General features: G+C 38.6%; 1 protein-coding gene across 4 annotated transcripts; it reads right to left on the minus strand.

The window, feature by feature from the left end:
* Positions 1-4,424: 4,424 nt before the first annotated feature.
* LOC133901731 (light-mediated development protein DET1-like) lies at positions 4,425-12,594 on the minus strand. 4 transcript variants are annotated; one of them, XM_062343193.1, is made up of 11 exons: positions 12,233-12,592; positions 10,429-10,853; positions 10,085-10,313; positions 8,977-9,072; positions 8,574-8,642; positions 8,235-8,291; positions 8,066-8,146; positions 7,810-7,974; positions 6,351-6,449; positions 5,267-5,366; positions 4,425-5,068 (listed from the first exon to the last, which is right to left on the minus strand). In XM_062343193.1, the coding sequence occupies exons 1-11, from the start codon at positions 12,311-12,313 to the stop codon at positions 4,932-4,934; spliced, it is 1,539 nt and encodes a 512-aa protein (XP_062199177.1). In that variant the 5' UTR covers positions 12,314-12,592; the 3' UTR covers positions 4,425-4,931. The 4 variants fall into 4 exon arrangements, 2 of the variants coding, with proteins under 2 accessions (XP_062199177.1, XP_062199187.1); XM_062343203.1 differs by having other exon boundaries at positions 6,351-6,446; positions 12,233-12,591; XR_009906761.1 differs by having other exon boundaries at positions 5,051-5,068; positions 6,364-6,449; positions 12,233-12,594.
* Between the last annotated feature and the right edge of the window lie 1,676 nt (positions 12,595-14,270).

Raw genomic sequence — 14,270 nt, forward strand, 5'->3', positions numbered from 1 at the left:
TGACTCATATGCCATTTTATTGTATGTTCTTACGATGGATGTGTTTTGTTTTATTTCACCAATCCACAATTTAAGGGAACATAGAAATAAAAAGATGACCCATCAGGAGATGTTGTTAAGCACATATTTGTTTTTTTATTGTGATTGTGGATTATAGCTTTTAAAAGTTAGAATAAAAAACAAATAGTAGGATTCCACAATCCATAATCCCCAATCACAATCAAGGTTGTGGCAAAATCCACAATCAAGAGAAAAGATTATTTTTTGGATTGTGGGGGCTAGGGATATGAGAGTGGGCATACAATTGTAGCAAAATTACCCCCAAATGCCACTAGGTATACCTTGTGCCCCACCTCACTCCTGAACCCCCCACGGCACTCTGCCCGTTTGGCTCTCGGTTGAATCCCGTCGCCTCCCTACTTGGAGATCTAGGGTTCCCACCATCGGCCATCCCTACCACCGCCGGCTAGCCATCCTGTCGCCTTCCAACCACCCAGCTGACAAGTCTCCCCACCGGCAAGTCTTCCCCCAGTGTCCACGTGTGATGCGGCAATCCGTCCCCCACAGCAAGCCTTCTCCATCGGCAAGCATTCTCCGCTGGCAAGCAGTCACCACCTGGAATTTGTCCCTGCCGCCTCCTATCTATGGTGAGTCTCAGTGCTCAGTGGTAGAGTTTTGTTCCACTGCTTCTTGCTACCACTAGCTTACTTCCCAACTGGAACTTCCTCGAGGTAGTTAGTCTCATAAACATTATCAAACCTGTGACATACACAAAGGTCCAAGATTTGTGCTTAGCTTGTGTTGGGAACAATTGTTTAGAACTCTACAAGAACAATTCTTTAGATAACTCTGCCCGTTCGGCATGATTTTGGAATGATTTAGGTGGTTAGCGAGGTCATCCCAGATCTATGCTTAGCTTGTGTTGGCATGATTTTGTGTTGGGAACCATACTGATAGAACTCTACAAGAACAATTCTTTGAACAATTCTTTAGAACTCTACAAGAACAATTATTTGGATAATCTAAGGTGCTGCTCTGATATGTGCTTAGCGAGGTGGGTAACTCTATTGCTTGTAGAGTTATGAGCCTAGTTTTATGGCGTATTGTATGATCTAGATGGCATGATTTTGGCATATTGTTTCTTACTGGTATTTGCATATAGCTTCATAGCCCTTGTTTGATCCTGATTTTTGGTAGGTTGTGTGAAATATTTTTGGTACAGTGATCTTTAGGAAATATGTAGTTATTAACTATTGCCATTGCTCTTGATTATAAACTCATGTGATTAACAAGGAGGTTGGTGTTGCAAGTTACTAGAGTTTTAGGTTTTGCTATTAATTTCTTGTTGGCCATGATACACCAATTTGTTGTTTCCTTTTTTTTTTAGAGTTGTAGCGACATAGCCTTGTTTTAAAGAAATTTCATTTGGGTCGTTTCACATGTTATATTTGTTACGTATTGTGAGTATATTGTAAGCTTTGCCTAATAGCCAATGTTGATATTTGATTGATCTATGAAATGTTGGTAGCAAAAGTATATGCTCTATTTTGGTTCATTGTGTCATGCTATTAGGATGGAGATCTATTTCTTCTAGTTTCATGCTTTGATGATTGTTTGCTGCTGTTTCAAACTTTTATTTCAAGATGGAGGAAACAGAAGTTGGGAAATTTGTTGCAGATAAGATAAATTGGGACACCTTTCACAATAGGGTGTTTTGTGAAATTTATGGAAAGAAATAGATGCTGAAAATAGGCCTCTTGAAAATCTGAATAGCAAAGGACATAAGAATCTGCATGACAAGTTATTTGCTAGGACAGGAAAGAGACACACAAAGCTACAATTTAAAAACCGATAGGATGCACTAAGGGGTTTGTACAACTTTTGGTTAACAATTAATAAAGCAGCAGGACTAGGATGGGATAATGCAAAAGGAACGGTGGTAGCAAGTGATAGCCGGTGGAAAGAGCACACTAGGGTAACCACTTTTTCATATCCTTTGTTATATTTCTTTGTATTGTAGCCAAGTTTGACATGCTTAATACTCTATGATTTTCAGGGACATGCAGAATGGAAAAAGCTTCGAAAAGGGCCACTGAAAATCTCACAGAACTTGAAAGGATGTTTGAGAATAGTCATGTTGATAGTTCTTCTTGTATTCCAGGTGAAGGAGTAGGAGAAGATGCTAGTAAAGAGGCCGACAAGGAACAGTTGGATGATGATGAAGGCCTTGAGGAAAGCAGCATCAATAGGAAGGGTGCCAATGAATTGAAGCGAAGTTCGCCTCCCAATATTGATGGCTCCAAGAAGTATAGGAAGAACCCTATGGTTAAGATAATGAAAGGCATTTTGAAAATATAGAGCCTTTTAGTGTGGTATCTAACAAGGTGCTACAATGTTCAATGAGGCTGGAATCCATTAAGGAAGTGATGAATTTGGTTATGGAGTGTGGAGCAATTAAAGGAAGTAAAGAACATTTCATGACTAACAAACTTTTCATTAAAATTAAAAATCATAATATGTTCCCCATTTTCTCTACTACTTGAAAATCTTTACTGCATGGTATCTTCACACAACATCCCATCGTCTACCCGCTCCTGATTTTTAATATTATTTTACTAGAAAATTGCAAAAATAATAGTCAAATTAAAAAAATGCAAGAATAGGTACCTGTCGGCACATGGAATACCGACTAGAGCTATGAGTTCTATTGAAGCTTTAGGCATGTTTATATAGAATATTGGGGCACCATAATCATGTAGCCAAGTTAAAAGCCGGTTTGAGAGGTCAACTGAAACTATTAGTAGGAAATTTTGTCAAGTGTTAGATAATATCAACCTCCTTGCTGCAGATATTATCAAACCTAGAGATCCAGAGTTTAAGAGCGTGCATCCTAGACTTGAACATCTGCGTTGCTCGCCACATTTTAATAATTATGTAGGTGCAATAGATGGTACACATGTAACTATTGTTGTGCCTTCCTCTAGGGTGGTTACACATGTGGCACGCCATGAATATTCAACGCAGAATGTGTTGGCCATATGTGACTTTGATATGAGGTTTACCTTTGTTGTTGCTGTATGGTTGTGCTCGGTACATGATTTGAGAGTGTTCAATGATGCTTTACGCAAATATGACGATAAGTTTCTACATCCTTCACAAGGTATATTTGTATATTACCCACTCTCGTTTTACTATAGTGTTGTCATAAGTATTTATCATGTTACATGTTCTCTTTTAGAAAAATATTATCTCGTTGAGTCTGATTATCCTCCGATTATCCTAGTCGAGTGGAGTATCTAGCTCCATTCAAATAAGTATCATACTGGAATTTCGACAAGGCCCACGTCCTAGTGGTAACTATTTGCATTCATCTTTTTGTAATGTGATTGAACGGTTATTTGGAGTTTTGAAGATGAAGTGAAAAATATTATTGGACTTGCCTAGTTATCCTATGGTTAAGCAAACAAAAATAATTATTTTATGTATAGCTCTTTATAACTTTATTCGAGAAAGCGCTTTGATAGATGAAGACTTTGAGAGGTGTGATAAGACGTAAACTATATCCTAAGTGAGTGTCAATCATTTTCATTTCAAATAGGGGGTGACAACACGTTAGGAGATGAAGACGGAGACATAAATACCTTTTGTGATAATTTTGCTAATGCTTTATTTTCTATGAGTAGATTGTTACTATTCTTGATGTCTATTATAGAAGATATGTTCTAGGGATAAAAGTACAATATCTTCATTGTGGAACTAATATTGATTCTGGGAGACTCGTATTAGTCTGGTCTAATTTCTCCATTGTGGAACTATTATTTCTGTTATCTGTCTGTCATTGATCCTTTAATCTTGCGCGACATTGCCCATGATGCTCAGCTCATGTCGAGACAGATGCAAGGCAATAACTAGTCTATTTTTGTTGGAAAGCAAAGCAAAGATGATGTGCAACTCACCACCTACCTCAACCAAGTTGAAAGGGATACTACATATCAATAAATAACTCGCACAATAGAATGCATCACACGATTTTTTTAAAGGAGAATCTCACTAATTGCATTGTACCAAGAAAAGAAACTTAGGACTGAGAACCCAACTATATTCTAAATCTCAATCGAACAGCTAGAGGTATTCTAGACATAACAAAAAAAAAAACATCCAAGATATTCAAATTTCAAAGTTACTAAACAGTATTTAGCTTTTTATAATCTAAATTTTTACAATTCAGTTTTTCAAAATTCACAATATAAAATCCACAATAAAAACAAACAGGTTGTCTCACGATTACGTAAAGGCTACAGATGGCACCATTGTTCCCCTAAGAAATGTAGGTAACCCAAATTTGCGCAAATCCTGTCCCAATCTGCGATACAACAAAAACATATTAGTGGGACAAAATGGTTGACCCCGTGACAATCGGAACAAGTCGCTACAAATCGGACCCTTCTTAGCTCAGCTCGATGCAATCGTCGATGGCTTGCGTTTTTTCTAGAGCAAGCTCCGAATAATTTACATATTTTCGACTTCAATTATGCCCCCACCTCAAGCATCCAACTATACAACCCCTTCTTGCATAATCTCAACCTGTACTGCCCCAGACTAACATCTTGAACCAGATCACCACACTCCAAACCATACACGCCGTTAAATCCCGCAGCAAGCGCACCTGAAGCGTCACTCATAGCAAAACTTGCCATCTAGAAGCATAGGTCAGCAGTACGAAGCCACAATGACAAAGATGAATAGTGAGCCTCTTTGCATTTTGTACTTGTTTGGAAGCGAAACCAAACTACTCTTTCTCGTTTCTCTTGCCACCTATCGTAACATCTGCCAGCTAAACATCCTACTACAGATGGCCAAAATTTTCAGCGAGCAGTGCTGCAAGCTCACCAAGGACAGAAATACAAGTAAGGCAACAGCTGTTCTTTTTTCTATCTCCTGAAATGAATATTGACAACAGTTGGCTGCATATAAGTCTGCTGAATCGAAAGTGCAAGCGGGAAAAATGGGTGGAACAAGAAGGAAGAAATTCTTTTCGCTCTGCTGTCAGAAGTGCCAGAATCTGAACCTGCAGAGTTTAAAAAAAGATATTGTTACGTTAAGTAAAATAACTACTAGAAAAGCTCATGTTTTGACCGCTTGCAGAAACAAGTGTTATACTTTCTTTCTTGTAGCACCCTCAAACTGATTATATATTCCAAAATTTGTGTTACAAAGCTAGCTCTAGAATCTAGATGCATGATCACAACAATGGACCAAGAGTTACCTGGTTTGATCTTAAATTTGACAACATTTGGTTGCCTCACTGATATAAATTTTATTGGATGCTCTGTGCAATGCCTATGACGATCAATTGCTGAAATCAGCTGAAAAGGGAAACAAAACATCACCACAGATCTAATAACAGGGAAGGAAAACTAATATTATTGTACACTTCAACTTCTGTGGCAAACCAATAAGATGATTAACAGGCTTGTGTAACTGCATAAAACAACAAAATGGCGCAAAATGCAAAACTTCTAATCGCTGCTGCTATCATCACTGCTTTGTAAGCCCTCGTAGTGCATTGATTAGTGTTACGTGATAAAGAAATGCATAAATGAACTAACAAACTAATTTTCCTCTTGGCTCTGCATATCGCGGGATTATGGGCTTATGGCTACTAAATTTATAGGAAATACCTCACATACAAACAATCATGTACTAAATGTATAGGCCATCTTAACCCTTCATAACTCTCCACACTGAATGCTACCCTTGATGAGTCACACAATACAAGTTTCATTTTAAGTATGAAACTAATATTCTTGTCAACTGATACATACAATAAATTTAGACTAACAAATCTTTTTAGAAGAGGTGAAGTTATATTTTTCTAAGAACTCTGCATGTTAAATTTCTATTTTGAATTTTATATTTCTATTCACATCAGCATATGGCAAATAATGACTAATAGAGCAATAGCATTCAGGCTATAAAGAATTTCCAGATGTGCATTCAGGAGTCACTTGGTGCATGTCATCTCTAAGGTCAGATTACAAATAAAGCCAAACATGCCAAAGTTTTCCTCTATACATTCCAGTTAACAATGTGTGCTCCCTGAACAAATTTTCGTGTGAGACCGTATTGACAACTCAAAAACGCTAATACCCAATGTGACAAGCAGAAAAAGGTGATCAGAATTATGAAAACACAGTGGAACCGTGGAACCTTCATGATATATATTTTCATTCTTTAACTTTTAACTTGACTATAGGACCTAAAATTATGCAAGTGATTCAACCAAGAAACTAGCCAAGCTGAGCATATACATTTCTTATAGTGTACATTTCAAACAAGTCAGGACATACCTTCTCATCATACCTAAAAAGGGATAGGTCAAAGTATGGTGAAGGACTCTGTGATTGGCAAGTGTAAGGTAATGATGCCATCATCTTTTTCACAAACTGCTAAATATAAAGCAAGAAGCATTTGCCATCAGCTTCAGCATAACATCTTCAAACAGAATAAGATAACTACTCACAACATATCTAGTAAGAGCCTAAGAATGAATAATAAGAAAATATCAAAAACTTAAATACCCCTGAGCAGCAAGCCAGCATCTGAATAAGAAAAAAAAATCTATTATCTATTATTACTTTAGAAGTTTTGAGGTTTGCGGCGGCGGCAGTGGTTCATTTACCTCATCCCTCCCTCTTAAGCCTCCTAAAACAACTTCTAACACCTAAAAAAAAAATGAAAAAAAAACTCACAAAACAAACGAGATTTGTAACAAATTTTAATATTATCCCAATGACTCCTCCCACTCTCATGGATTTCTTTCCTTGGTCACCTTCCCCTTCCCATCCTCTAAATTTTCTCTCTCGCCACCAATAGGCTTGTACAGACCCCGCCCCCCATCGCCCTATTCGTCGCTGTCGAGTAAGGCCACATCTTACAATCTAGGCTGTGCTCAATCTGGCTAAAAGTTATGCGACATGGGTCATGATGGCAGACCAAGGCCAGAGGAGCAACACATGCCATGCTGCAACTTAGTTAGGCTAGCGGGTGGAGTTGAGGGCACAATTAGGCCGAGCATAATTGCGGAGGTGTGGTGGGCTAGGATAGTGCTCCGCTAGGCACCATGGTAAAGCCAAGGAAGTGGCACAGGCTCATCCCAGCAACTAGAGCTCAATGAACTAGGGTACTATGAGTCCTCTAACCGTCGCAAACCACGGCACTCATCAAGTCAAAAAGAAAAAGAAAAAGAAAAACATGTGCATCAACTAGTATTTTACCCCTCGTATGTACTGGAAGATATGCTCAAAGCTCGAAAACAAGATTCAACTGTTTTGTTTAATATAATACAACTAGCACATCCCTAACACATTAAATACCAGGTTAATTAGCTCTAAAGGTAATTAGACAAGAGATATTTTTATCCAATGATCAACTAAGAAAAACAATACTTCATCAATAAAATTGCTGTACTGACATCTTTGCCTTTAAATATTATATGCCGCGTTTAAAAAAATAGCACACTGGAGATTCAGTGCTGCTCTTCCCTAAATTAATATGTCAACATAGTTTAGTATTTTGTTCTGTGTAAGTTTAGTATTTTGTTCTGTGTAAAGTCAACATATTCTTACTTCAATACATCAAATTTGAAATATGAGGTGATACAAATGGAAATAAGCATATCATCCTCGACAAAAACAAGGCAATTAGCAAGATTACATGCGCAAGTTCGCAAGTTCTCATATCTTGTGGAATCAAGAACTAAAATGGTCTTTGCAAAATGGATCGTACTCTCTGTTCTATTAATATTACCTGTGAGGAGCTGCTTGCTTTATTTTTAATGGTGCGAAGTTGATCAAGAGCATGAACATCATTGGAGTGCGACGAGATAAATTTTCCATGCGATGAATCTTGTGGGTTTGCATGAAAATGGTCATAAAAATGTTCAAACAAAGAATAGAGTTCCTCCGATGAATTCTGTTGACAATTTATATAATATAAGTTCAACATATGAAAAAGCAACGCCAACGGGGTAATGCACAATATCCGTTTCCATGCTAATAAATACCTGGTAGAGTGAAACTATATCTGTCGTCTCCATGTTGTACACAGCAAAGAATGCTAAATTTTGATCAGTGCTTCGAGAAACCTAGAGGTATCCAAAAAGTATTTGCAGTTAGATGACATCCAGATATGCAACAGGCAGGATGACAGGAAAAAGAAAATGATTTACCCACCCCTCCATCCACACTACCAAACTTGATAAATAGGTGATGGCGATCCAAAAACTGTACCTGTTCAACTATCATGTTGTAAGCACCTCTTGCAAATAATCTTTGATAGAAAATGATAAGTATATTAAAAAACACAGGTCCTGTCCTCATGGTCATGTTATTCGGAGAGCTAGGCAGCTAGCAAACATGAACTAAACTACAGTTTTTTTTTTTTTTTTTTGGTGCATGGAACTAAACTACAGTAATTGCAAGTAAAGAATTAAAAAGCTTTTCAACTAACCAGATAATGGGAAGAAATGACAATGTGAAAACAAAATACAGCAAATAATATACAATGGGCACCTTCCATATGATAAGATCAACATAGTCTTGGAAGTGAAAATAGAACTTCTTCTTCAGATGCTGGACCCTCTGCAAACAAATTTACTAGTTCAAAGTTCATACAAGAAGAAAGAAAATATTTTTCACTTTAACAAAGCATGGTTACAAAGGCAGTAGTACCACCAATGAAGGAATAAACAAAATTAACATTACAAAAGAAGCAATAATCACTATGTTGAGAAGGATAGGGAAAGTAGCAACCTTTGTGAATGACAAATAGGGGGTAAATTAAACAAGAAATATAGCTTTCCTTAATTGTTTTAAATAATTAGATTGATTCTGGAGTATTTGTCCATGATCTAGAATGTACTGTAGAAGTTCAAACATTACTGGAAAATGATTCAAACAAGATAAGATAGCTAACCGAAGTCTGATCCAAAACCTCATTCCAAGTCTTGCGAAAAATATACGATAGCAACCGTTGCTTGATGCCAGGAAGAAAAGAACCCCCATGACCAATCTGCAGGCATCAAGTCCACTAAGAACATCATATATATATATCATTTAGATTGATTGTGTACAAGACATTAGAAAATAAATAATCAAATATTTCAGCACAAAGGCACATCTGAACAGATGCAGGCGTATCCATATTCTTCATCCACAAGTCATATCATACATTGATACAGAGTACACGTTTTTTTGCAATCAGAAGCAAAAATACATGCTGCTTTCAATTTTAAACTGGAAGTTACTGAGCTATTGACTCTATATCTTGTGACCCATCAAAATTGAACTGATTGCACAAGTAAAGATTCTCAACTGCTTTCCTCCTTCTGCAATCATCACCTCCTAATGCTTTCTGAACTTGTCCTTTGTCTAGCAACCAATACATTTCTCAAACATTACTGTGCTCAATACGACAATCCAGTACTTCAGCCAGTGGCACTTGGAGTTCTATCTTCTAATCCTGTAACTTGAAAGTTAACACAAACATCTACAGATCTACTACCCCATCACTCTGTCATTGTAACTAGTACAGCATCTTTTTTATCCTTTCTGATGTGTGGGAATGACAATAACAAATGATTCTGAGTTTAGATACGTTTTCTATTTTCAAATATCTATAATATAATAAATAATTCAAATTCAATGTCTTTTCGATACTTCAGAAACAATAAAACACTAACAACAGAAATAATTCCAGGGCAATCACCATTCATTTGGTTAATAGGTAAACCAACTATAACAGGTATCAACATACCTTCTCCAGGTAATCTACATTGATAACGTGGGATACATAGCTTTAAAACCACAACAGTATTGTAATGATATTGTCAGATAGATTAGCGTAGATGCCTGATGAATGATGACCATGCAGGACACTATAGATATGTTCTAAATGAAATGTTGATAAGAATATGTAAAGACAAATTGGCATGTGCACACTACAAACCCATACAGAAAACAAGAAAAATTAGTGTAAAGCACTTAAAATCCAACAAAGTTGCAGTATTAAGATATGCAGATACCTGGACATGTGAATGAAGAAATAGATCGTCACCTTCCCGGCAGAACGTGCCAATTCTGCGTACCTCCACAAGGTTGCCTGAATCTCGGATCTGTAGGATATGTATTGTTTGGTATCGCAGAGAGACAATACAAAGCAGATCCTCGTACAAGTAAGCACCAATACTATGAGCCAGATTGATAAAATCATTGCAGAAAGCCTTTTCATCCAGTATCACACCATCTTCTAGCCTGGTAACACAAACACAGATGTCCTAATCCACCCAAATGATGCAAACAATGGTTACAAAATATACTGTAATTTGGACCCAGAAACTGCATTCCTCCTGAGACAAGATAATTGTACCTCACAAGATAGAATGCTATTTTCTCAATTGATGGCACCCCATGTATTGCACCCTCAGTGGCATTTGAATCGTTACTTTGTGCAGTTGATGTTGCAAATAAGCCAAATTGATGGCATTCCATGTACAGGAAAAAGTCCTTGCAAATATATTCATTGCTGGATGCAAGTGGAATTGAGTAGAGCTGCTTAAAAAAGCTGTCAAACTTCTTTGATTTTGGGGGAAGATCATGAGAATCACATTCTTCGTTGCATGAATATGTCAACCAGATGGGACGGTATACAATCAAATCTTGGTGGTTTCGACTAAAAGCCACAAGATATTTTCCATCGTCAGTGAACTTGCGAAATGAATAATCTGGGCAATCTATGTCATATATAGTGTGGCTTGGGACTAAATTCTCATAGAACTGTCGAACAGTGTTAACCTGTAAACAGTATGGGAACAACAAAAGACAAGTTAGATCTTAAGTAGCAATAAAAATTCTAGTGATTTCATAACAGAACAATCAAATTCAATTTGATGAGCATGATAAGCCTAATTATGTGACCATTCCAGCAGATACTAAAGCAAAAAAAATATTATGAAATGCCTTTCAAAAGTATAAAGAAACAAGTGCAACTGCTCAGACATAACAAAAGCATATGAGATACATCATATTGATATAGAAACTTGATCTTTTGCGTCTCATGTCTGTTTCTATCTGACCTAAATTTGGGATACTTAAGATCACAAATTTAGAAACATTGCAGAAGATTATTTTGTGATTGTTTTAGGTCTCAAATTAGGCGATTGTTTCTACCATTGTATATACAACAACAAAAACAAAGCCTATCCCAAGCAAGTTGGGGTAGGCTAGAGATGAAATACACAAGATCCAACTAAAAAGATGATGAGAAAACAATAATGATAATAAAGGTATTAGTAATAGTAAAAGATAAAAGTAATAACTGTACAAGGAAACTGATGCATAAGTTATGGTTCTGGCATGTGGATTGCTAACTTCCACACATTTCTACCATTGTATATAATTACAAAAAAAAAATGGTGCACTTGGTGAGCAAGTTCCAAGATGCTTTGTCCCTATATCCTAATTTCAGTGTCAAGTTGGACATTCTTCCACATTTGTTTTCTATTCGGTAGCATAAACCAGGCGGATAACAGAACTTCATATCAATATATATTGATAAGGTAATATTGTATTAATAATTATTGCACAAATGTATCATTCAAAATAATTTCGAGCTAGAATAGCTTAAAGCGACATTTTCCAAGCTAACCTACGCTCACTTTAGCACATTAGTCACATATAGTCCCAAAATTGACAGGACAAGTTAACAAGCATTTGGAGCATTTGCCTAGCAATAGCATTCAGGAGGCCTGATTTGACATGGTTCTTTTCCAGCATTTCAGCGTTCTTTGCAAGCATGACAGGCATCAGAGTGGGTAGGGCCAGGGGTGGCTTGAGGGTTTAGGTGTTCTCTTGCGCCAACTCTCGATATGTAGCTCAATGTTCACCACAAAAAAAAGGGAAAAAGGCTATGCCAGGTATCTATTATCTCGAACTTCACTGTTCTACTGCATAGACATCGCCGTATCAACCCTCACAAGCCCACAAAGGTAGAGCAAAAACTAAGCACACAATCTTGAGGCGAACTCCAAACAGCAACCACAGCTAGCCCTCTCCTCCCCTAAGTCGCCGCCCTCCTCGGAAGGAAGACTACTACCACACCTGGCCGCCCCCCACGCTGCAACGCACCTACCAGACACCGGTACGGACCGAACAGGAAGCAGAGGGAGGCGTACGGTTGCGCCGGGGCGCGGGGAGAGGAGCTGGCGCTCGAAGACCCTGGAGGCGAGGTTGCCGCTGCGGAAGAAGCGCACCATCTCACTCACCGCGCCGCGTGTGGCCGCCTGACGCTCCCGTGCTGCATCGCACGCGCGAGGCGGGTAGGGGAGGAGGAGGGGATCGATCGGAGGGGGAGCACCGGCTGGGTCGTGTTGGGTTTGGGAAGCTCGTGTGGGGTTCTCCTCACCTCAGAGGTGGGGCGCGGGAGGGGAGCGAGCAGAGGAGGCAGTTGGAGGGGGATCTTTGGTTGTGGTGGTGGTGAAATTCTGGGGAGGGGACGGGGATGGGAGGTGGCGCGCGCGCGTGTGGGGGGGGGGGGGGGGGCGTGGGCGCGGAGGAGTGGCGGTGACGCACTGGCGCGGTTGGGATGTGAGGCCGGTGGGGGAACACGAGGGGTTGGCCCGGTGACCGTGCAGGTGAGGGGAGGAGGGATGGGCGAAGGCCAGTCCATCCGGTCGCCGTCGCTCGTCTGACCCGGGCTTTCTGCGGGTTGCCCGTCAGCGCCTCCTATCGGTTTATATCAATTTGACAAGTCCCGTATTTTCCAATTTCATTTAACTTTTTTTTGAAAGCCACAATTTTATTTAAAACTACATGTTCCCTCTACTCTCCTTACATATAATAAAAATATCTAAAATTAGAATAATTTATTCACTTTTGCCATCCACTCTCGTCATCTAGCTCCATACCTTGTTATCAGCTATGAATATAGGACTTATTTTACTAATTAAAATTAGAAAAAGAAATTATGAGAAAAAATAGCGGATAATATCCTTCTTTTTGGATCCTATCTAAATCAAACTATAGTATTCCTCTAGATATATTCATTTGGCGACACTCTCATAGCGCATCCGTATCCCTGTACCTTGAGTTCATGCTTGATGTTACTGTGTCCAATATGTGTGTTTTTGTTGCAACACACGGTCACTTAGCTAGTTTCATTTAACTAATAGTCTATTTAGTAAGATCTTAAAGAGGAGTCTATTTGGCAAGTCCCTAGCGTCCAAAATCTCATCCAGAGCCACCACAAGAGCCAAGCTAAAAAAAACCCTACCTTCCATTATGCATCCATGGAAGCAGAGGCTTACAGAATGTTTATAGCTTATTTCGGTGAAGCAGCCTTCTGCCTACTACAACTAGGCTAGGACACCTCTAGATTTGACCATCCTAAACTGTACTGATGCCAAATACAACCATCTCATATTGGGTTGCTACGATATCCAACCACCTCGAGCTATGATGGCACCATATTTGGCATTCCACGTCTTCCTCCTTGCACAGGGCTTTGGTGATCATCATTCTCATCCTTTGGCCTAATTGGTGTACATGGTAACGGGTGCGAAGTGTATGCCATCATCAAGGTTTGTGATGCCATTTTCCTTCACTTTGGCATCCATGAGTGACCTCTTCTGGTTCTTTCTCATCGCATGCCACATCATCTCCATGTTCACTAGTACGTCATAGGGGGCGACACAATCGAATACTTTTCTTTGTCGTGTTCATGTTGTGTTCGTGTTCATAGATTTGGCGGACATTATCCTATAAAATTTGTGATGGGGTCTTTTAAACTTTTTCGATGTTCATGAGAAGTTCATGTGTGCATCAAGAATTGTGCGCATACTTTGATTTTTGCTAATCTTTTTGTGTGAAAAATGCTTTATAAATGGACCTACTTGTTCGTGTGCACTTTATATTTGTTTGTGTTTTAAAATCTGATGTGCACATGTCCATATTTAAATTTCAAATTTATTTTCCTTATGGTACAAAAATGTATACATTTGATGTTCCGGATGTACATGTGTTCAGAATTTAGAAACGTTGTTAATGTACATTTCACTCTAACATTCTTGGTAGCACATTCATATAGCGATGTGTTGAGGATGTGAATACAAATATAAAAAGTACAACATTAAAGCATACAATGGGAGTAAAATACCTAGTACGAACCTTAAGACAGAGCGTGTGATGGAGATAAAGAAGCACATGGTACAGGGC

The sequence above is a fragment of the Phragmites australis genome, chromosome 2, assembly GCF_958298935.1.
Source record: "Phragmites australis chromosome 2, lpPhrAust1.1, whole genome shotgun sequence".
Taxonomy (NCBI): Eukaryota; Viridiplantae; Streptophyta; class Magnoliopsida; order Poales; family Poaceae; genus Phragmites; species Phragmites australis.

Bases quoted from the DNA above. Each gene is read 5' to 3' on its own strand.
- LOC133901731 (XM_062343193.1), bottom strand. From the start codon at position 12,313: ATGGTGCGCTTCTTCCGCAGCGGCAACCTCGCCTCCAGGGTCTTCGAG. The intron at 10,314-10,428 runs GTACAATTATCT...TTGTGTTACCAG, and splicing joins ATAGCATTCTATCTTGTGAG to GCTAGAAGATGGTGTGATAC. The intron at 5,367-6,350 runs GTATGTCCTGAC...TTCCCTTTTCAG, and splicing joins TTTTTAGGTATGATGAGAAG to CTGATTTCAGCAATTGATCG.